The 22,266-nt window shown below is 44.5% G+C and overlaps 1 protein-coding gene and 2 non-coding genes across 8 annotated transcripts in view; 2 read left to right on the top strand and 1 right to left on the bottom strand.

Annotated features, from left to right (window-relative positions):
* The window catches only part of ARMC9 (armadillo repeat containing 9), a 178,833-nt gene that overhangs the window by 132,318 nt on the left and 24,249 nt on the right, over window positions 1–22,266 (top strand). For 3 of the 6 annotated variants that reach the window (XM_005202963.5, XM_005202964.5, XM_005202962.4), the window contains exons 20-21: window positions 7,272–7,376; window positions 21,520–21,635. In XM_005202963.5, coding sequence (XP_005203020.1) covers window positions 7,272–7,376; window positions 21,520–21,635 — 221 coding nt within the window. Of the gene's footprint in view, window positions 1–7,271; window positions 7,377–21,519; window positions 21,749–22,266 lie in introns of those variants that run through there. The other 3 variants (NM_001046418.2, XM_015459574.3, XM_059875635.1) reach the window with 3 other exon arrangements.
* On the top strand, window positions 2,428–2,534 carry LOC112443707 (U6 spliceosomal RNA). Its single transcript, XR_003032118.1, has one exon. It is a non-coding gene; the product is annotated as a U6 spliceosomal RNA (small nuclear RNA).
* On the bottom strand, window positions 19,885–19,957 carry TRNAG-CCC (transfer RNA glycine (anticodon CCC)). Its single transcript has one exon. It is a non-coding gene; the product is annotated as a tRNA-Gly (tRNA).

A 22,266-nucleotide genomic window follows, 5' to 3' on the forward strand; every position in this document is an offset into this window, starting at 1 on the left:
AAGGTTCATTTTTTTCCCTGTGCATATCCAGTTGCTCCAGCACTCCTTATTGAAAAGATTGTCCTTCCTCTGTTGAGTTACTTTTGCATCTTTGTCAAAAATCAGTTGGACATATTTGTGTAGGTCTGTTTTGAAGTTCTCTGTTCTGTCCAGTTGATCTGTATGTCTCTCTCTCTGCCAATATCAAGATTATCAATCGTAATTCTAGTACATGCATCATGTCAACTGGAAAAAAAATGCACAGCCTAAATGTTAAGAGTTATGTTTTATTTGGGACCTTACTGAGGACTATAGCCTGGGAGACAGCCTCTCAGACAGCTCTGAAGAATTGTTCCAAAGAGATAAGGGAGGAGTTTTACTAGACATCTCAAGTTAATGATTTTAGTGCTTTTCTGTGTCTGGGAAGACGCAAGTGTCTGGACTCATTGAAATTACTCCTGTGATAGTCATCTTAACTATGTAGAACCAGCTGCACTGGCTGATAGCTCTATGAGTACTGATGGCTTCCCCGGTGACTCAGTAGTCAAGAATCCACCTGCAATGCAGAAGATGCGGCTGGAGCCATGGGTTCAATCCCTGGGTCAAGAAGATCCCCTGGAGAAGGAAATGACAACCCACTCCAGTATTCTTGCCTGGGAAATCCCATGGACAAAGGAGCCTGGTGGGCTACAGTCCATGGGCTCACAGGAGTTAAATCGAGCTTAGTAACTAGGTACATACACATCCTTCGTTTACTGAAATGGCAGGCAGTGTTCTTTGTCAACAATAATGTCCTGAAATCTAGGAGACTGATTCCTCTCCCTTATTCTTCTTTTTCAAAATTATCTTAGCTATTTGACTTCCTTTGTCCTTCCATATAAATCTTAGAATAGTCTTGGGTCCATCTACAGAAAAATCGGAGACTGATTCCTCTCCCTTATTCTTCTTTTTCAAAATTATCTTAGCTATTTGACTTCCTTTGTCCTTCCATATAGATCTTAGAATAGTCTTGGGTCCATCTACAGAAAAATCCTGCTGGGATTTTTATAGAAACTACATGAAACTTAGATATCAACTTGGGGAGAATTGACATTTTAACTGTGTTGGGTTTCTTTTTTCAATATGTATTTATTTATTTGGCTGTGTTAGTTCTTAGCTGCAGCAGATGGGATCTTTGTTGCATCATGCATACGAACTCTGTAGCTGTGGCGTGTAGGTCCCAGAGCGCTTGGGCTCTGTAGTTGCCAGGCATGGGCTTAGTTGCTCCTCCACATGTAGGATCTTAGTTCCCAAACCAGGGATCAAACCTGCATCCCCTGCATTGCAAGGTGGATTCTTAAATCACTGGACCACCAGGGAAGTTCTATGTTGGGTTTCTAATTCATGAATAAGATTTGTCTTTCCATTTATTTAAACTTTTTTGATTTCTTTCATTAGTGTTTTGTAGTTCTCAGCATACAAGTCCTATACGTATTTGGTTAGATTTATACCCAAGTATTTCTTCCCAGGTGGCTCAAGTGGTAAAGAATCTACCTACCAGTGCAGGAGGCACAGGGGTTGCAAATTCGATCCCTGTGTTGGGAAGATCCCATGGAGAAGGAAATGGCAACCCACTCAAGTATCCTTGCCTAGAAAATCCCATGGACAGAGAGGAGCCTGGCAGACTACAGTCCACAGAGTCACAAAGAGTTGGACATGACTGAGCATACATCCACACACTTCTTTTTATGAAGATACTATCATTGTCTAGTTTTGGTACCAGGGTAATGCTAGCTTCATAAAATGAATTAGGAAATATTTCTTCCTCTTCTATTTTCTGGAGAACATTGTGTAGAATTGATGGTCTGTTCAGTTCAGTCGCTCAGTCCTGTCTGACTCTTTGCGATGCCATGGAGTGTAGCATGCCAGGCTTCCCTGTCTATCACCAACTCCCAGAGCTTGCTCAAACTCATGTCCATCCAGTCAGTGATGCAATCCAATCATCTCATCCTCTGTTGTCCCCTTCTCCTCCTGCCCTCAATCTTTCCCAGCATCAGGGTCTTTTCCACGGAGTCAGTTATTTGCATTAGGTGGCCAAAATATTGGAGTTTCAGATTCATCATCAGTCCTTCCAATGAATATTTAGGACTGATTTTTTTTAGGATTGACTGGTTTGATCTCCTTGCAGTCCAAGGGACTCTCAAGAGTCTTCCCCAACACCACAGTTCAAAAGCATCAATTCTTCAGCGCTCAGCTTTCTTTGTAGTCCAACTCTCACATCCATACATGACTATTGGAAAAACCATAGCTTTGACTAGATGGACCTTTGTTGGCAAAGTAATGTCTCTGCTTTTTAATATACTCTCTAGGTTGGTCATAGCTTTTCTTCCAAGGAGCAAGCATCTTTTAATTTCATGGCTGCAGTCACCACCTGCAGTGATTTTGGACCCCAAGAAAATAAAATCTGTCGTCCTCACTTTGGCAGCACATATACTAAAATTGGAATGACACAGAGAAGATTAGCATGGCCCCTGCACAAAGATGACATGCAAATTCGTGAAGTGTTCCATATTTTTAGAAACTATTAAACTCCTAGAGGAAAAAATAGGCAAAACACTCTCTGACATAAATCACAGCAGGATCCTCTATGACCCACCTCCCAGAGTAATGGAAATAAAAGCAAAAATAAACAAATCGGACCTAATTAAACTTAAAAGCTTTTGCACAGTGAAGGAAACTGTAAGCAAGGTGAAAAGACAGCCTTCAGAATGGGAGAAAATAATAGCAAAGGAAACAACTGACAAAGAATTAATCTCTAAAATATACAAGCAGCTCCTGCAGCTCAATTCCAGAAAAATAAACGACCCAATCAAAAAATGGCCCAAAGAACTAAACAAACATTTCTCCAAAGAAGACATACAGATGGCTAACAAACACATGAAAAGATACTCAACATCACTCATTATCAGAGAATCAAAACCACAATGAGGTACCATCTCACGCCAGTCAAAATGGCTGCCATCAAAAAGTCTACAACCAATAAATGCTGGAGAGGGTGTGGAGAAAAGGGAACCCTCTTACACTGTTAGTGGGAATGCAAACTAGTACAGCCACTCTTGAGAACAGTGTGGAGATTGCTTAAAAAACTGGAAATAGAACTGCCTTATGATCCAGCAATCCCACTGCTGGGCATACACATTGAGGAAACCAGAATTGAAAGAGACACGTGTACCCCAATGTTCATCACAGCACTGTTTATAATAGCCAGGACATGGAAGCAACCTAGATGTCCATCAGCAGATGAATGGATAAGAAAGCTACGGTACATACACACAATGGAGTATTACTCAGCCATTAAAAAGAATACATTTGAATCAGTTCTAATGAGGTGGATGAAACTGGAGCCTATTATACAGAGTGAAGTAAGCCAGAAGGAAAAACACCAATACAGTATACTAACGCATATATATGGAATTTAGAAAGATGGTAACAATAACCCGGTGTACAAGACAGCAAAAGAGACACTGATGTATAGAACAGTCTTATGGACTCTGTGGGAGAGGGAGAGGGTGGGAAGATTTGGGAGAATGACATTGAAACATGTAAAATATCATATAAGAAACGAGTTGCCAGTCCAGGTTCGATGCACGATACTGGATGCTTGGGGCTAGTGCACTGGGAAGACCCAGAGGGATGGTATGGGGAGGGAGGAGGGAGGAGGGTTCAGGATGGGGAACACATGTATACCTGTGGCGGATTCATTTTGATATTTGGCAAAACTAATACAATTATGTAAAGTTTAAAAATAAAATTAAATTAAAAAAAAAAAAAGAAAGCTGTTGGTACATATACACAATGGAATATTACTCAGCCATTAAAAAGAATACATTTGAATCAGTTCTAATGAGGTGGATGAAACTGGAGCCTATTATACAGAGTGAAGTAAGCCAGAAGGAAAAACACCAATACAGTATACTAACGCATATATATGGAATTTAGAAAGATGGTAACAATAACCCGGTGTACAAGACAGCAAAAGAGACACTGATGTATAGAACAGTCTTATGGACTCTGTGGGAGAGGGAGAGGGTGGGAAGATTTGGGAGAATGACATTGAAACATGTAAAATATCATATAAGAAACGAGTTGCCAGTCCAGGTTCGATGCACGATACTGGATGCTTGGGGCTAGTGCACTGGGAAGACCCAGAGGGATGGTATGGGGAGGGAGGAGGGAGGAGGGTTCAGGATGGGGAACACATGTATACCTGTGGCGGATTCATTTTGATATTTGGCAAAACTAATACAATTATGTAAAGTTTAAAAATAAAATTAAATTAAAAAAAAAAAAAGAAAGCTGTTGGTACATATACACAATGGAATATTACTCAGCCATTAAAAAGAATACATTTGAATCAGTTCTAATGAGGTGGATGAAACTGAAATCTACTATACACAGTGAAGTAAATCAGAAAGAAAAACACCAATACAGTATACTAATGCATATATATGGAATTGAGAAAGATGGTAACAATGACCCTATATACAAGACAGCAAAAGAAACACAGATGTAAAGAACAGTCTTTTGGACTCTGTGGGAGAAGGCAAGGGTGGGATGATTTGAGAGAATAGCATTGAAACATGTATATTATCATATGTGAAACAGATCACCAGCCCAGGTTCCATGCATGAGACAGTGCTCAGGGCTGGTGCACTGGGATGACCCTGAGGGATGGGATGGGAGGGGGGTTCAGAATGGGGAACACATGTACACCCATGGCTGATTCATGTCAATGCATGGCAAAAACCACTACAATATTGTAATTAGCTTCCAATTAAAATAATTAAGTTTAAAAAATAAAAATAAAACCTGTCACTCTTTCCATTGTTTCCCCATCTATTTGCCATGAAGTGATGTTACTTTTTTTTTCAAAAGTTTGATAGAATTCTCCAGTGAAACCATGTGGGCCTGGAGATTTCTTTGGGGGAGATTCTAAAATTATGAATTCAATTTTCTTAATAGTTATAGGATTACTCGGGTTATGAGAGTGTAATAATTTGTGTTTCTTATCTAAATTGTCAAATTTATATACAGTTGCTCATAGTAGTCCCTATTATCCTTTTTTAAAATTTATTTTTAATTGGAGGATAATTGCTTTACAATGTTGTGTTGGTTTCTGCCATACAACAATGTGAATCAGCCATAAATATACATACCCCCTTCTCTTGAACCTCCCTCCCACCCCTTTTGATGTCTGCAGGTCTGTAGTGATAGCTTCTATTTCATACCTGATATCAGTAACTTACGTCTCTTTTCCTTTGTCAGTCTCACTAGAGTTTTGACAATTATATTCATCTTTTCAGAGCCAGCTTTTAGTTTCACCAATTTTCTCTTGTTTTTCTGTTTTCCTTTTCATTGATTTCTGCTCTTCTCTCTATTCTTGCCTTCATTTTGCTTGCCCCGGGTTTACTTCGTTCTTCCTTTTCTATGTTCTTGAGACGTGCTGGGTTTTTTTAAATTGTTGTTTTAATCTTTATATTTATTTATTTATTTGGCTGCGCTGAGTCTTAGTAGCAGCACATGGGATCTTCGGTCTTTATTGCGGTGTTCAGGATCTTTTTAGCTGCAGCATGTGGGACGCAGTTCAAACCCAGGTGCCCTGCAATGGGAGCTCGGAGCGTTGGCCACTGGACCACCAGGGAAGCCCCAAGACTTGGTTTCTTTCATTTGTTTCCAAAGTGCTTGTGACTGCTCACTGAAGCATTTTTATGATGGATCCTTTAAAATTTTTTCAGAGAATTCTAACATCTCTGTATCCTGATATTGGCATCTATCGTTTTTCTCTTAATTAAGTTTGAGAACACTCTGATGTCTGGTATGATGAGTGATTTTTTTATTTAAACCCCAATATTTTGGATACTATGTGATGAAACTTTTGTCTTATGTAAATCTTCTGTTTTATCTGGCTTCTGACGCTGCTCTGGCAGGGGAGCAGGGGCTCCTCTTCATTACTGTTAGAAGTGCGTAAAAGTCCAGATTCTGCCCCTGGTCCCTTTGGAGACCCAGTGGAGGGGGAGCGGGGAGGAGACTCCTCGTTAGTGCAGAATGGGGGTGGGAGTTCTCCATCCCTACGAGGCTTCTGCCATAGGAACGGCGCGTTACTGCTCCCCACACGGCCCCCCGACACCGCAGGAGCGTGGAGAAACAAGACAGTGGTGGACATCTTGAGTCTCACCAGGGCTCCTCTGACCCCATCCCCAGCTGGGGGACGGGACATCCCATTACCGCCGAGTTGGGGTGGAAGTCCAGGCTCTCCACCGGGTCTCTCCTCTCCCTGGTGCTGGGATGTGGGGGTGGCTCATTACCGCCCAGCAGGGTTGGAACTCCCCCTCCCTACTTGTCCTTCTCTGATATCACCCCCCCACACAGTGATATCACAGCCAGGCGAGGGCAGAAGTCTCGGCTCCTTTGCTGGTGAGCTTGGGGGTTGGTTGGGCAGGAGGGGTGGCAGCGTTTGCTCCGGTGTCTGCTTAGTGTCTAAAAGTCCCGTCACACTGGGCACCCCCCTTTGCTGGTTCTTTGGCTAGAGAGGGCAAGCGTTTGTCTTCCCATTCTCATTTCTGGGTTGCTGCCTTTTTCAACGCCAAGTCTAGAATCTCTAAGGCAAAAAGTAAAGCTGGGAACTCACCACCTTTCATTCCTTGTGTTCCAGAACAGCCAGCCAGTCTGCCTCCTCCTCGCCACCTTTCAGAGTCTCCTAGGTTTATTTGGTACATAATGTCCAGTATTTTTGGTTTTGCTTAGAGGGAGCAACAAGGGAAAACATGTCCATTCCTTCTTCTCGGAAGCAGAACAACTCTTATCTTTTTATTGAGTTTTTTCACTTAGAGACTGTAAACTTCATGAGAAGAACAAGCCTACAGTATACAGTTTTGTATCCCCTGTAAGGCCTGTGCATATGGAGGGGCTTAATAGTTATTTGTAGGCCGGCTGGTTCACACGGTCTTGACCTCACAGAGAAAAACATTCTGAGAACTGTAGCTAGGAGAAACCGTTCAATAGCATCTTGTTGAATCCGTTCCCACCTGTGGCTGTGGAAGTGGTCATTAGACACGAGACATCTTAAAGAGGTGGGTTGGCATTTTCCTTTTCATCTTCATGGAGGTCATGAGCAGAGGGCGTTCTGCCCTTGAGACCCTTGAAATGCCAACCCAAGGCCTTCCCATTTCATGACAGGTGGCCGCTCAGAGAGCCACCCTCTGGGGACTTGCCAGAGGGGTCAGAGCTCTCACTTCATGTCTCCTTTGAAACAGGAGGACCATGACACTATGGAAGCCGATCTGGACAAGGATGAACTGATCCAGCCCCAGCTTGGAGAGCTCTCAGGGGAGAAGCTTCTGACCACGGAGTACTTGGGAGTAAGTACCATGTGAAGGGAGTGAGGACCCCATAATAGAAAAGAGAGATGGGCCGTTGATGGACTTAGTGTTTACAGTAACACACGAGGATTTGGCTTGATCTATTATGATACTATGTTTATGAGAAGTTCCATCGTGGCCAACTTGCTTCCAGGGCCCCTAAAGGGCACAGAGGCCCTAGTTACTATCCTAAACAGACCCGCTGGCAAACAGAAGGCGGTTAGAGTATAGCTAAAAGGCACACTCTAGAGCCTTCGCAGTGTCTAAAGGTATGCTCGTCCTTGTGTGTGTACATGCATCCTAAGTCGCTTCAGTCGTGTCCAGCTCTTTGCGACCCTATGGACTGTAGCCCACCTGTCCATGGGACTCTCCAGGCATTCTTGCTATGCTCTCCTTCAGGGGATCTTCCCAGCCCAGGGATCAAATCTGTGTCTCCTGCATTGGCAGGCAGGTTCTTACCACTAGCACCAACTGGGAAGCCCATGCCCATCCTTAGGAGCAGTCATTCACCCATCTAGATTCCTGGGCTTTTTGTGGCTTATCTATGAGAAGGGACGGCTGCTGCAGGTTTGTCAGTCATCAGCACACAGTTCAGTTCAGTTCAGTCGCTCAGTCATGTCCGGCTCTTTGCGGTCCACCCCATGGACTGCAGCACGCCAGGCTTCCCTGTCCATCACCAACTCCCGGAGCTTGCTCAAAGTCATGTCCATCGAGTCAGTGATGCCATCCAACCATCTCATCCTCTATCGTCCCCTTCTCCTCCTGCCTTCATCAGGGGATTTCCCACGGAGTCAGTTCTTCACATCAGGTGGCCAAAGTATTAGAGTTTCAGCTTCAGCATCAGTCCTTCCAATGAGTATTCAAGACTGATTTCCTTTAGGATTGACTGGTTTGATCTCCTTGCAGTCCAAGGGACTCTTAAGAGTCTTTTCCAATACCACAGTTCAAAAGCATCAATTCTTTGGCACTCAGCTTTCTTTATATAGTCCAGCTCTCATATCCATACATGACTACTGGAAAAACCATAACTTTGACTAGACGGACGAGCACACAGGGGATGGCCAAAACCATCAGACCAGATGAAGTCACCCACTGAGGCAGAGGCTGGACAGGGAGGGAGGCGGTGCTGAATACAGAGGGCCCACCAGCATGTTGGGATTAAGGGAAGACAAAAGGTGGCCCCTGAGATGGACAGAAAGGTGAACAGTCAGAGAGGCTTGAGGAGAACCAGGAGACAACAGTGCCATGGAAAACAGGAGGGAGAGATCTTTCCAGATGGGTTGAGTAGTCACTCAAAGCTTTGAGAGGCCTGTGGAGTCACACGTTTGTGAGGGGCCATGATCTGAGCTCCCCAAAGACTCTGCTGCTGTGGGACCCACGGGGAAGGTGTGAGTCGGGGGAGCTACCGATTGGCAGGGAGAGGATGGCAGTGTCACGGAACCTCAATCTGAGAGTGCACGGGTGAGCAGTGGGTGCTCAAAGCTAAGATCTGAAAGGAGGAGCAGATGCAAAGATTGAGGCCAGTTCAGACTGAAGCCCCGTGACGGACAGCTGAGCACATGGGAGTGAAGGCTTTTAAAGGGACTCCTGAAATTCTGATGCTGGTGGTTGACTGGGTCAGTTACGTGGACCCTGAAGTCTTCTCAGATTGGGCAGGTCAGCGTTAGAGCTGGGAGCCAGGCTCTCAACAACTGAAGCAGAGACAGTGACTTGGGAAGGAAAAAGATGGTGGGTGCAGGTGCGTGAGCTTTCACAGGGGCAGGCGGAAGCAGAAAGCCTGTCCATTCCCCTTGCTGCCCCACCCAGGCCCTCATCACCTCTCTCTGGGCACTGGTCTCTCTGATCACCTCATTGTTCGTGGAATTTCCAGGGGTTCCCGGCTGGAGCCAGTGTATGCTGGCAGAACTTGAGTTTGGAGGACAGCCAAGGGCTGGGCATGAGGGCATTGTTGGTAAGGGTTTTGGAGTTTACCCTGGATGAGCTGGGAGGTTGTCGGAGGGCGCAGAGCAGGGGAGTGACTCAGTTTGATTCATGTTTTACTACATTAACTTCTGTTTTCACTCGGCTGCTTTGTGAAGAATAGAACATAGAGGGGCAAGAGTGGATGAAAGAAGGGAGATGACGTAGGAGGCTGGGTGACCACTGGCCCCCACTCACGGACAAGCACCACTACCCCTCAGAATGACTCAGGGATCAAAGGACCCTAACTGACCGCAGACAGGTCAAGCGGGGAGGTGCTCGAGAAGGGCGGGGAGTGAGGCACCCGGGTTCTGAACTGTTGATGGAAGTCGTTGAGCCCTGACATCTGGGAGGACACTGGGTTTGTCAGGAAGGACGGAGCTGCATTGGAGAGGATGTGCATGTTGAAAAGCAAGATGGTGAGAAAAGCAGAAGGCACACCAGTGGGGCTTCTCTGGAGGGTGGTGGCGGAGCTGTTGAGAACACAGCCCTCAGATGCTGGGTCTTCCCAGCACACAAGCAGGGATGTTCAGACGGAAACCCCACCATGGCCCCTTCCCTAATAGCTTTTAGCACCTCTGCACAATGAAATGCCGTGGCTGAGATGTTAACTTGAAGATGTTAACTTGTTAACTGAAGATTTTTAACAGCAACAACAAAAACAAGACCCCGAACATGCTGTGACTCCCAGCTGGATCATGCAGGTTGGCAAGACGCAAAAGGGACAGAGTTTTGAAATCAGCCAGTGGCCCGACTTAATGGCATCCAGAAATGGTGTCACTACCACAGTCTGTAGTTCTAATCTCCTTAATGCATAGGTACTGTCCTTTTTACCAGAAGGAAATATTTAGAAAAGTTGCACGCATGCTTGTTTATCTCATCGGTGTCAGTCTCTTTTCAGTGGCAATGTGAGTGGTAAGAATGAAGTACAGAAAGAACTCAGTACAGAGACGGGAAGCCCCAGTGTATTTGTACTGGGTGGCTTCAAATAACAGAAATGTGTTCTCTCCCAGTTCTGGAGGCCAGAAATCCAAAATTAAGTTGTCCCACAACCTTTCTGGCTCTTGCAGCTTCTGGCGGCTGCAGGCCCTCCTTGATTTGTGGCTGTGAACTTCCATACTGTGCCTCCATCTCCAATAACCTTCTTCTCTTCTCTTTATGTTCCCTCTCTTAAAAAAAAAAAAAAAAATTTATTTGCCTGTGCTGGGTCTTAGTTGTAGCACTTGGAATCTTTTTTTTAGTTGCGGCATGTGGGATCTAGTTCCCTAACCAGGGATCGAACCCAGGCTCCCTGCATTGGGAGCACGAAGTCATAGCCCCTGGACCACCAGGGAAGTCCCTATGTTCTCTCTGTCTCTTATAATGACACTTGTCACTGGACTGAGGATAATCTAAGATACAGTCCATGGGGTCGTGCCAGAGACGGGAGCTGCATTTCCGTAGGGAATGTTCCCCCAAATCACAACTTGTACCTCCCATTCTGATGGGCCAGGGCGATCTATCAAGATCAGTAGAAAAATGTTGATTTTTTTGAAAACTGTATTCAAAAAAATTTTATTGAACCTGAGTCATTTGCTGAACATTCCACAGAATCCTAGAAAAGTCTGACAAGCTGTTTTCTTCCAGAAGTTTATAAAAGAGGACACAGCAGATAAATCTGTGCTGTTGATGAGGGCTGGAGATAACAAGGAGGAATGATCAGGGAGTTGATGGTTCTCGTCCTGTGTGGCTGGCCCAGGGCTTCTCAGACCATTGAGTGTGGGTTCACGTAGAATCTAGGCCCCATCCCAGATCCCCTTACCATAATCTCAGGAGTGGTTATTGTACACACCAGTGACTGAAAAATTGCTATCTATGTTGAAGGTGAGGATGGAGTACGAGGGTACCCCCCCTCTCAGATGTTCTGAGAGTGAAAGGGAGCCCTTTCCTAGGATTCCTGGACTCATGGCTCCTCCCCTTCTGAGCACTGATGGGCTCCCCTGAACCCTACAAGGCCACACTCGCTGCCTGTCTGCACCCCCTCAAGGATAAGCAGACAGCACTGAGCGCTGCAGAGCCTGGGGGCCATGAAAATACTGACGACCACAGGGAGCTCAGAGAGTCCCTGAGAATAGCAGTGGTCACGTCAAATATATCCTTTACTCATAATTCTGGTGAAGAACAGCACCCTTTTATGTTTCTTCTTCAGTAGCAGGGCAAGATTAATGACTTGCCAACTTCTGTGTGCTTGATGATGTCTAAATTTTTAAAAATCATCCGTACTATGCCAAATGAGTCTTAATTAAATAAGTCTTAATTAATAATTCTTAATTCAGAATTAAGAATGGGAAAGACTAGAGATCTCTTCAAGAAAATTAGAGATACCAAGGGAACATTTCATACGAAGATGGGCTCAGTAAAGGACAGAAATGGTATGGACCTAACAGAAGCAGAAGATATTAAAAAGAGGTGGCAGGAATACACAGAAGAACTATACAAAAAGATCTTCATGACCAAGATAATGACGATGGTGTGATCACTCACATAGAGCCAGACATCCTGGAATGTGAAGTCAAGTGGGCCTTAGAAAGCATCACTACCAACAAAGCTAGTGGAGGTGACGGAATTCCAGTAGAGCTATTTCAAATCCTGAAAGATGATGCTGTGAAAGTGCTGCTCTCAATATGCCAGCAAATTTGGAAAACTCAGCAGTGGCCACAGGACTGGAAAAGCTCAGTTTTCATTCCAGTCCCAAAGAAAGGCAATGCCAAAGAATGCTCAAACGACCGCACAGTTGCACTCATCTCACACGCTGGCAAAATAATGCTCAAAATTCTCCAAGCCAGGCTTCAGCAATACGTGAACCGTGAACTTCCAGATGTTCAAGCTGGTTTTAGAAAAGGCAAAGGAACAAGAGATTAAATTGCCAACATCTGCTGGATCATCGAAAAGGCAAGAGAGTTCCAGAAAAGCATCTATTTCTGCTTTATTGACTATGCCAAAGCCTTTGACTGTGTGGATCACAATAAACTGTGGAAAATTCTGAAAGAGATGGGAATACCAGACCACCTGACCTGCCTCTTGAGAAACCTATATGCAGGTCAGGAAGCAACAGTTAGAACTGGACATGGAACAACAGACTGGTTCCAAATAGGAAAAGGAGTACGTCAAGGCTGTATTTTGTCACCCTGCTTACTTAACTTATATGCAGAGTACATCATGGGAAATGCTGGGCTGGAAGAAGCACAAGCTGGAATCAAGATTGCCGGGAGAAATATCAATAACTTCAGATATGCAGATGACACCACCCTTATGGCAGAAAGTGAAGAGGAACTAAAAAGCCTCTTGATGAAAGTGAAGGTGGACAGTGAAAAAGTTGGCTTAAAGCTCAACATTCAGAAAACAAAGATCATGGCATCTGGTCCCATCACTTCATGGGAAATAGATGGGGAAACAGGGGAGACAGTGTCAGACTTAATTTTTGGGGGCTCCAAAATCACTGCAGATGGTGACTGCAGCCATGCAATTAAAAGACGCTTATTCCTTGGCAGGAAAGTTATGACCAATCTAGAGAGCATATTGAAAAGCAGAGACATTACTTTGCCAACAAAGTTCCGTCTAGTCAAGGCTAAGGTTTTTCCAGTGGTCATGTATGGATGTGAGAATTGGAATGTGAAGAAAGCTGAGCGCTGAACAATTGATGCTTTTGAACTTTGGTGTTGGAGAAGACTCTTGAGAGTCCCTTGGACTGCAAGGAGATCCAACCAGTCCATTCTGAAGGAGATCAGTCCTGGATGTTCTTTGGAAGGAATGATGCTAAAGCTGAAACTCAAGTACTTTGGCCACCTCATGTGAAGAGTTGACTCATTGGAAAAGACTCTGATGCTGGAGGTGATTGGGGGCAGGAGAAGAAGGGGACGAGAGAGGATGAGATGGCTGGATGGCATCACTGACTCGATGGACGTGAGTCTGAGTGAACTCCGGGAGTTGATGATGGACAGGGAGGCCTGGCTTGCTGCGATTCATGGAGTCGCAAAGAGTCTGAGCGACTGAACTGAACTGAATCCAGAATTATCCATACCATGCCACTTAATGCTTCCTAAAAAAAGTGCCCTAATTTTAAATATCTTCAATACCTTGGTTAAAGGGCTATAGGTATTTTTCAAAGAATCTCAGTTTTTTTGTTTTTATTTTGAAGTTTAAATTTATTGTTCAGTTACTTTTAACAATCATAGGTGTGTCTTAAACTAGTTGGGCATGCGTCCTGCGCCAAGTCCCGTGCTGACTGCTTCACACGTCTGATTGCATTTATATAATCTTCCAAACCAACAATGGGGTGAATTCTGCTCACATTGCATGTTATAGATGATGAAGCTGAGACTGAGAAAGGTTGAGGAACATGGTCAAGTGTTATTTGAGCCTGCTCGCTCTTTACCGCTAAGCTGTGCTGTCTTCTGGGAGAGCTGTTGATTTTCCAGTGAACTGTGTTTGAAAGTTTAGAGTCTCTGACTGTATGAAATATTCAAAGTTACTTTATTTTTTTTTATTTTTTTATTTTATTTTTAAACTTTACATAATTGTATTAGTTATGCCAAATATCAAAATGAATCCGCCACAGGTATACATGTGTTCCCCATCCTGAACCCTCCTCCCTCCTCCCTCCCCATACCATCCCTCTGGGTCGTCCCAGTGCACTAGCCCCAAGCATCCAGTATCGTGCATCGAACCTGGACTGGCATCTCGTTTCATACATGATATTTTACGCGTTTCAATGCCATTCTTCCAAATCTTCCGTGGAGATTCCTCAAAGTTACTTTATGGTCTAATGCTGTTGTTATTCGGTCACTAAGCCATGTCAATGTCAGACCCTTTGAGACCGCATGGACTGCAGCACGCCAGGCTTCCCTGTCCTTCCCCATCTCCCGAAGCTTTCTCAAACTCATGTCCATTGAGTCGATGATGCCATCCAACCATCTCATCCTCTGTCATCCCCTTCTCCTCCTGCCCTCAGTCTTTGCCAGCATCAGGGGCTTTTTCAGTGAGTTGGCTCTTCACATCAGGTGGCCAAAGTATTGGAGCTTCAGTTTCAGCATCAGTCCTTCCAATGAATATTCAGGATTGATTTCCTTTAGGATTGACTGGTTTAATTTCCTTGCTTTCTGAGGGACTCCCAAGAGTCTTCTGAGAGAATCACCATAGTTTGAAAGCATCAGTTCTGGCACTCAACCTTCTTTATGGTCCAACTCTCATATCTGTACATAACTGCTGGAAAAAGCATAGCTTTGACTAGATGAACCTTTGCTGGCAAAGTGAAGTCTCTGCTTTTTAATATGCTGTCTAGGTTTGTCATAGATTTTCTTGAAATTGAAGCGACAGCAACGATTTTTAAGCATAGGCTCAGTTTTCGGGGGGGGTGCCTATTGTCAATGCTAATTTCTCACTTTCCACACTTTCTTATTCCCCCAAGTTCATTTAGTTTTCCAGAGTTCTCTTAGCTGGCTAAAGCAGGAGTCCTGGCCCCACCCCCAGAGAGACTGAGAGTGTGGCCCTGGCCCTGGGAATCTGCATCTTTATTACACCCCTCTGTGCTTCTGCAGCCAGAGTCTGCGCCATGAAACTCACTGCCACGTGTGCAGACCTCCAGGTGAATGGGCCTCTGCACGGGAAGTGGGTGCAACTTGCCAAGGGGCAGGGCCCAGCCCCCCAGAGACAGGACAGAAGCTGGGGTGCCTGCAGCTGACCCTGTCTTACTCAGTCAAAACCAAAACCAGGAAAGGAAGGGCTGTAGTTTCCAAGTTTTTTTTTCTTTTTTTCAAATTTGTCTTCACTCTGGGTTTTTGTTTTATCTTGTGAGTATTTATTTGTTTGGCTGTGCCGGCTATTAGTTGCAGTATGCAGGATCTTTAGTTGCGGCACATGGGATCTAGTTCCCTGACCAGAGATCGAACCCAGGCCCTCTGCATTGGGAGTGCTGAGTCTTAGCCACTGAAGCACCAGGGAAGTCCGTGGGGGTGCTTTCTACTCACATTTCCACCCGTTATTTGTGCTCTGCCTCACCCTGTGGTTGAAAAGTCAGTTGGAACTAACTTAAAATCCATGTGCTGTGAAAACACAACCAAATGAGCAGGGGGAAGATCCCCAACCCCCAAAGATTCCAAGTCCTTTTTCTTTTTCAGTTTGTTTCTGGGATTCCTTTTTCTGGTTACAAATGAAGTACGTACTTATTACTGAAAAGCCAAAAGTAAACACAGCGTAAACAGCCATCGTAATAATTCTGTCCGCCCAGCGACAACCACCGCTCCCTCTGTTCTCCTTCCATTTATCTCTGTGTCTTATCTTTCCTTTGTCAGTTGCAATTGAGTTCAACTGCAAAGAGCCAGGAATCCAGCCTTACCAGACCCAAGGCTCATCTTTCGCCTTCCTTCACCCAGACTATCAGGAAGAAGGGAGCATCCAGGTTTTGTGGGCCCTCCAGTCACAGGGTTGTGGAGGCCTTCTGTAAAACAACAGAATATAAAGTTTAGGTATTAAAGCGAGTGTCCAGAGTGAGAATTAGAGAAATAAATCACAAATTCAAATTTTAATTAATGATGAATCGATAATCAACAAGCACTTACCATATGGCACAGGGAACTAGACTCAGTATCTTATAATAATCTATAATGGAAAAGAATCTAAAAAGGAATAGATATACGTATAACTGAATCCCTTTACTGTGTACCTGAAAATAACACAACATTGTAAATCAGCTGTAGTTCATTTTTTTTAAGTAGGTAAAGGAAAAAAAAAATGACAGGTACCAACATCAGAAAAATGTTTTATTAACTAGTGGCTTGCCACATGCTGTTGAGGTAATCCACATGGGTTGGAAAAGAATTTCCAGACACAGAGCATTTCAGAAGGGAGTGATTTTATTAAGAACAAAGAGCAGAGATAATGTGGGCACTGCGAGCGCAGTGGACCAACCTCCTGACAGACGAGGGAGAGTTGACAGTTTTCGAGGGTTAGTAGTCAACTTTTATAGCCTCAAAACAAAGAAAATTCCTGCTGGAAGGTTGGCATTAGGTGCTCGGTTAAGGCACTGTAGGGTGACTACCGGGGTGGGCATCTTTGCCTAATTTGGGGTCAGGAAGCCTGCTGGTGAAGGAAGCCCCCACCAGGGCTTTTGGCAGTGGTTACAAAGGGGCTCAGTCAGCTTCAGAGGGGACCTGGGTTCTGAGCTGCACTTCTGAGGCCTTTGTGTGAGGCCTTGCACCTGTGGCCTTGGGGCAGGACTCCACACATGCTTCATAGTTTTCTTTCTGGATATTTTTTGTTTTATACTCTTTGATTGCTTCTACATATGTGAGGAGTTTGTAATATTTTCTACAGTGAAAGAAAAGTTTTATTATTATTGAGAGATTAGAAATTTTTCTCTCGACTTCACATTTAGTTTTTGGTAATGCTGTGTAAATTTTTAGTATTTCTATTAAATTTGAGAAAACCTTCCTCAAACTTCTGAAAATGGAAGACTAGGGACATTTCAAGTTTCCTTGTGCACTGACTCTTCATAAATACTCTGATGACCTGGGGAATTCCTTGTAGTCACTTCTACACCAGGACAGCTCACCATCGTTTGGCTAGGCACAGCAGCGACTGAGAATGATATTTCTCATTAAGCCCAAATTGTATGTCACCTGGGTTCAGTGTCCCCTTAGCTAAGTTCCAAATTGTCTTTGGCCGTTCTAACACCGTGTGGGGAGGTATAACAACAGAAGTTGGAGTAGAAAGAAACAGCACTCTTAAGTGACTGCAATTAAAACTTGCTACTTTTGCAAATTTTACAAAAACATGTGACTGTTTGAACACATTGCTAGGGTTCCAAAGCTCCATCTGAAGACTTCCATTTACTGCTTACTGGTCAGAGCTGGGTCCCCTGGCCCCTAGCTGCAAGGGGGTCTGGAAAGGTGTTTTTAAGTAGACCATTTTTGGGCCAACAAAATCAGAGGGCTGTTGGTCAAGAAAGAATGAGTATTGAGTGGACAGCTAGCAGTGTCTCCTTCAGCTTCCAGGACTTTCTCTGTGTGTATAGATAGACAGATGTATTGTATGCCTGTATTTTCTTACAAAAATGCGTACTGTTTATAATATACCATAATTGCTTTAAGTGATTTCACCAATACTCAAAAACTAGTATTGGGAAATTTACCTAAATTGATATGTGTTGACCATCTTTTGCTACAGAACAAATTGTTGTTGTTATTCAGTCACTCAGTCATGTCCAACTCTTTGTGACCCCATGGATTGCAGCACACCAGGCTTCCTTCTCCTTCACTATCTCCTGGAGTTTGCTCAAACTCCTGTCCATTGAATCGGCAATACCATCCAACCATCTCATCCTCTGCTGCCCTTTTTTTGCCTTCAATCTTTCCCAGCATGAGGGTCTTTTCCAGTGAGTTGGCTCTTCAAATCAGGTGGCCAAAGTATTGGAGCTTCAGCATCAGCCCTTCCAATGAATATTCAGAGTTGATTTCCTTTAGGATTGACAATAAATTACATTCAGCTAAATCACATGCTGCATTTTTGGGGGTTTGTGTGTGCGTGTGTGTGTGTGTGTGTGTGGTTAAATATGCTCTTTTTGTTGTTGTTGTAGCAGAATGCTTTTTCAGACAGCATCTCCGTGTGTAACCCAGATGAATGCTGAGTTCTGTAATGGGGAGGGTGGTTGTTGGGAACCCTTTCCCTTCTCTCCCAGCAGCTCCTGAAGCATTTCTGTGGAACTCAGTATAGACAGATATGCTTTAAGACCTCTCCATCCCCAAAAGGCTCCTTTGCAGCCGAGGCACCCAGAGAGGGCCCTGGAGCTCCGCACAAGCACAGGGGGTTATGAGGTAAACAGGAAACAAGCCCTCTGGGCTCCTCTGAGACACCCAGCACCTAAGGCAGTCATTCTGGGCCCTCATACCAACCCTCTTCACCAGGGACCCTTCCTGAGGCCTTGTGATGACACCGGATTCTGCCCACAGACTGACCCAGTTTCCTCATCCAGTGCATGGGTGTGCGCATGCTAAGTCGCTTCAGTCATGTCTGACTCTTTTCAGCTCTACAGACTGTAGCCCACAAGGCTCTCCTGTCCATGGGATTCTCCAGGCAAGAATACTGGAGTGGGTTGCCATGCCCTCCTCCAGGGGATCTTCCCAGCACATGGCTGGAACTTGTATCTCTTATGTCTCCTGCATTGGCAGGCGGGGTCTTTACCAGTAGTGCCTCCTGTGAAGCCCCTTCCTCATCCACTGGAGAGGACAAATACCACCCATCTTAGGTGATTTCTTAGGCCTGTGGAGTTTTAGGGAGATGGTATGGTGGGGGGGTGGGGTTTCCAAAGGCTGAAACACAAGTATGTGCTGTATTCTCTCTCCTGAGGAAGGAGTTGGAAGGGTGACCTGGGAAGGACATTGGAGCAGGGAGGAGGCATGGGGTGCGCAACCCACACACTCGCCATCTCCCTTTTCCAGCGCTTAAGCCCTAGCCTCCCTCTCCTAGCTCCTGTGGAAGGACCCAGGCATAAGGGAGGGGGAAAGAGAAGGCCCAGGGAATCCTAAGGTACCACTGAATATTGGACTTAAGGAACCTGCCCTGACGATGGGGACAGCGGGTCAGAAGGGAGATGGGAGGAACAGCAGACAGAGGAGGGCAGTGTTAGTGATGGCGGGTAGGATAGCCTTCTTTTGCGTATTTCACAGGACAAGGGAGATGAAGCTGCACTAGTTCTTACTTGGGAAGCTTATGGCCCATCGTTTCCTCCACAAGAGTGGAGGCCTCCCATCTCCTCTCCCCTGCCTTTCTCCCCTCCCCCCTCCCCCACCCCTCACCACCCTGCCCTGCCCGCCCCTCCAGCTGCTGGCTGTCCCCACAGCACAGCTGAGACCTGGTGATTCCCTCCCACTAGAAACTGGCCCTTTTTTCTTCTTCCTACCTCAAATATAAAAAAAATACAAAGAAAGCTGAGCACTAAAGAATTGATGCTTTTGAACTGTGGTGTTGGAGAAGACTCTTGAGAGTCCCTTGGACTGCAAGGAGATCCAACCAGTCCATCCTGAAGGAAATCAGTCCTGAAAATTCACTGGAAGGACTGATGTTGAAGGTGAAACTCCAATACTTTGGCCACCTCATGCGAAGAGCTGACTCATTGGAAAAGACCCTGATGCTGGGAAAGATTGAAGGCGGGAGGAGAAGGAGATGACAGAGGATGAGATGGTTGGATGGCATCTCCAACTCAATGGACATGAGTTTGAGTAAACTCTGGGAGCTGGTGATGGGCCGGGAGGCCTGATGTGCTGCAGTCCATTTGGTCGCAAAGAGTTGGACACCACTGAGCGACTGAACTGAACTGAACTGAACCTCAAATACAGATAAACCCAAATAACTTTCAAGTAAAAATCAAGAAATCAAAGATGTAACTCCCATTCATATATTTCCTGAGTTTTAAAAAATAATTATTTGTTTCTTCGCCCACGCTGGGTCTTAGTTGTAGCACATGGGATCTTAAGTTGCCGCATATGAGCTCCTAGTTGTGTCATGTAGGGTCTAGTTCCCTGACTGGGGATTGAACCCAGACCCCCTGCATTGGGAGCACAGAGTCTTAGCCACTGGACCACCAGGGAAATCCTTCTGTTTTTTTTTTACATTTTATTTGTAAGTAATTATAGATTCACAGGAAGTTGAAACAGTAGTAGAGAAGTGCCAGACACCCTTCACCCAGCATCCCAGTGGCAACTGTAGCATATAGGGGGTCGATGTCGGCACAGTCCACAGACTTCATTCAGATTTCACCAAAAAAGTGATTTCTTTTTTAAACAAATTTTCTTAATTACTAACATAGCTATGTTACAGAAAATAGAAAAAAATGATTCTTGGTTCACTGTCCTATGTGGCCACTATAAGCATTAGTGTTCCTTTCCTTCCAGTCTTTTGTGTACTTTTAGCATAAATGGAAAGCATCATTTATGCACCATGTTATAACCTGACTTACAATGTTTTAAATAAACATTTTTCTTCATAACCTAGTCTTTATCCTTGTAAATGGCCATATAATATTTCAAATGAATATGCCATATTTTCCTTCATTGCTACCCTATTACTAGACAGATTGTTGCAGTTTTACTCTACAGTGATTTTGTAACAAACAGCTTTATTTAACAACTTCCATATTTTGGAGTCCTCCTCTAGGGGCTTTCTTGGTGGCTCAGACAGTAAAGAATCTGCCTGCAATGCAGGAGACCCAGGTTCAATCCCTGGGTCCGGAAGCTCCCCTGGAGAAGGGAATGGCAACCCACTCCGGTATTCTTGCCTGGAGAATACCATGGAGAGAGAGCCCTGGCAGGCTACAGTCCGTGAGATCACAAAGAGTCAGACATGACTGAGCAACTAACACTCCAGAGTTTAACACCCAAGGGTATGAACATTTCAGTGACTCTTGATATAAAATGCCAGATTACTTTGCAAAAGCACTGTCTCTCATTTCCACGCCACTGCCATCTTAAACTGTTGCCAGAAGCAGATGGGGTCAGTTCTTTAATTGTCACTCATTTAATGATTTAAGAATGATACGGGTTTTTGTAAAGTTGTAGTTTCTAGTTACTTGGAAAGTTGATGATTTTTTTCTTCTCTTGACTGGTGATACTCTTTATTTTGTGACTTGGCTGTTCAAAATCTTTGCCCTATTATCTGTATGGTGTTTTACTTAACTGATTTATAAGAATTCTTTATCTAATGAAAATCTTAACCTTTAATCTGTTAACTGTGCTGCAAGTATTTCTTCATTGTTTTACCTGTTAATTTGGTTTATCATTCAAATACTGTATATATGGAAATGTTAACTTTTTATGAAACCAAATCTGTCCATCTTTTTTTTTTTCCTTCTCACTTTCAAAAGTCAGTATACTGCAGAGATGCGATAAGTTACTATATTCAACTCTTTTCTTCCACTTTTTCCATGGTTTGATTTTTTTTCAATTTATACTGCTAGATGGTATAATATGCAAGTTAAAGGGATTTTTCCTGACATTTTCTGTTTATCTGAATAATCTGTGTCATGACCCTTCCTTACTTATTTCAAAGTCTCTTATTCCTATAGATGAATGTATTAAATACAGTGAGTTAGAATGTGTGGTCTGCTCTCAGCCAGATGACCTCTCCAGCCCTGTTTCCTCTTTGCTTCCACCAGATCATGACCAACACGGGGAAGGCGAGGCGGAGGGGGACAGCTGGCGTGCAGTGGGGTGGCCCGGAGCCCCTGCGCCGGCCTGTCACCCCCGGCGGCCACAGGACCGGGTACCCAGCGTAAGTCCGGGCTAAAGGAGGCAGGGATTTATTTTTCCTAAGCTTTGTTTTGATGAACTGCAGTGAAAGATGTATGTATTTAAGAAGTCAAAATAAAATGTTCATACTATAAAGCATTTCTCTCTTTATTATTCATCTTTGGGGGATTTTTTGAAAGGACAGAGGTCAAGTCTCCCTCTTCCCCCCCATGTTTCTCAGGGTCTCCAAGGCACTTACAGCCTTTATCTAGGAGAAGCCTTGTGTTGGCCAGTGTTGATTCTGAAGGAAAGGACCAGAAAGGGGCAAGATGTCTACCCAGAGAGGACTCTCAGTCTTTTCTGCAGCCTCTCACTGCAGTACCAGGCCCTTTGTTGGGAAGGAGTGTCACAGTTTAAAATGCCACCAGCCTTTTTTTCTAGATGATTTTTTAAAAGAACTATATGCAGTTTTGGCTGCCAAGCCTGTATTCATTCTCGATAGCCTTGCTCCAACCCTGTTTATATAAACAAATCTAGTCTGGTTACCCAAAGCCTCTGGTCTCCCTGAGAACCCGAGGACCAGACCCCTGTGGACTCTTGGGGAGCCTTAGGCCAGGCAGTCCAGCTTGGGCCTCTTCAGAGGTCTGGGTGACCTCTTCACCTTTCTAGAGAGA

The sequence above is a fragment of the Bos taurus genome, chromosome 2 (assembly GCF_002263795.3).
Source record: "Bos taurus isolate L1 Dominette 01449 registration number 42190680 breed Hereford chromosome 2, ARS-UCD2.0, whole genome shotgun sequence".
Lineage (NCBI taxonomy): Eukaryota > Metazoa > Chordata > Mammalia > Artiodactyla > Bovidae > Bos > Bos taurus.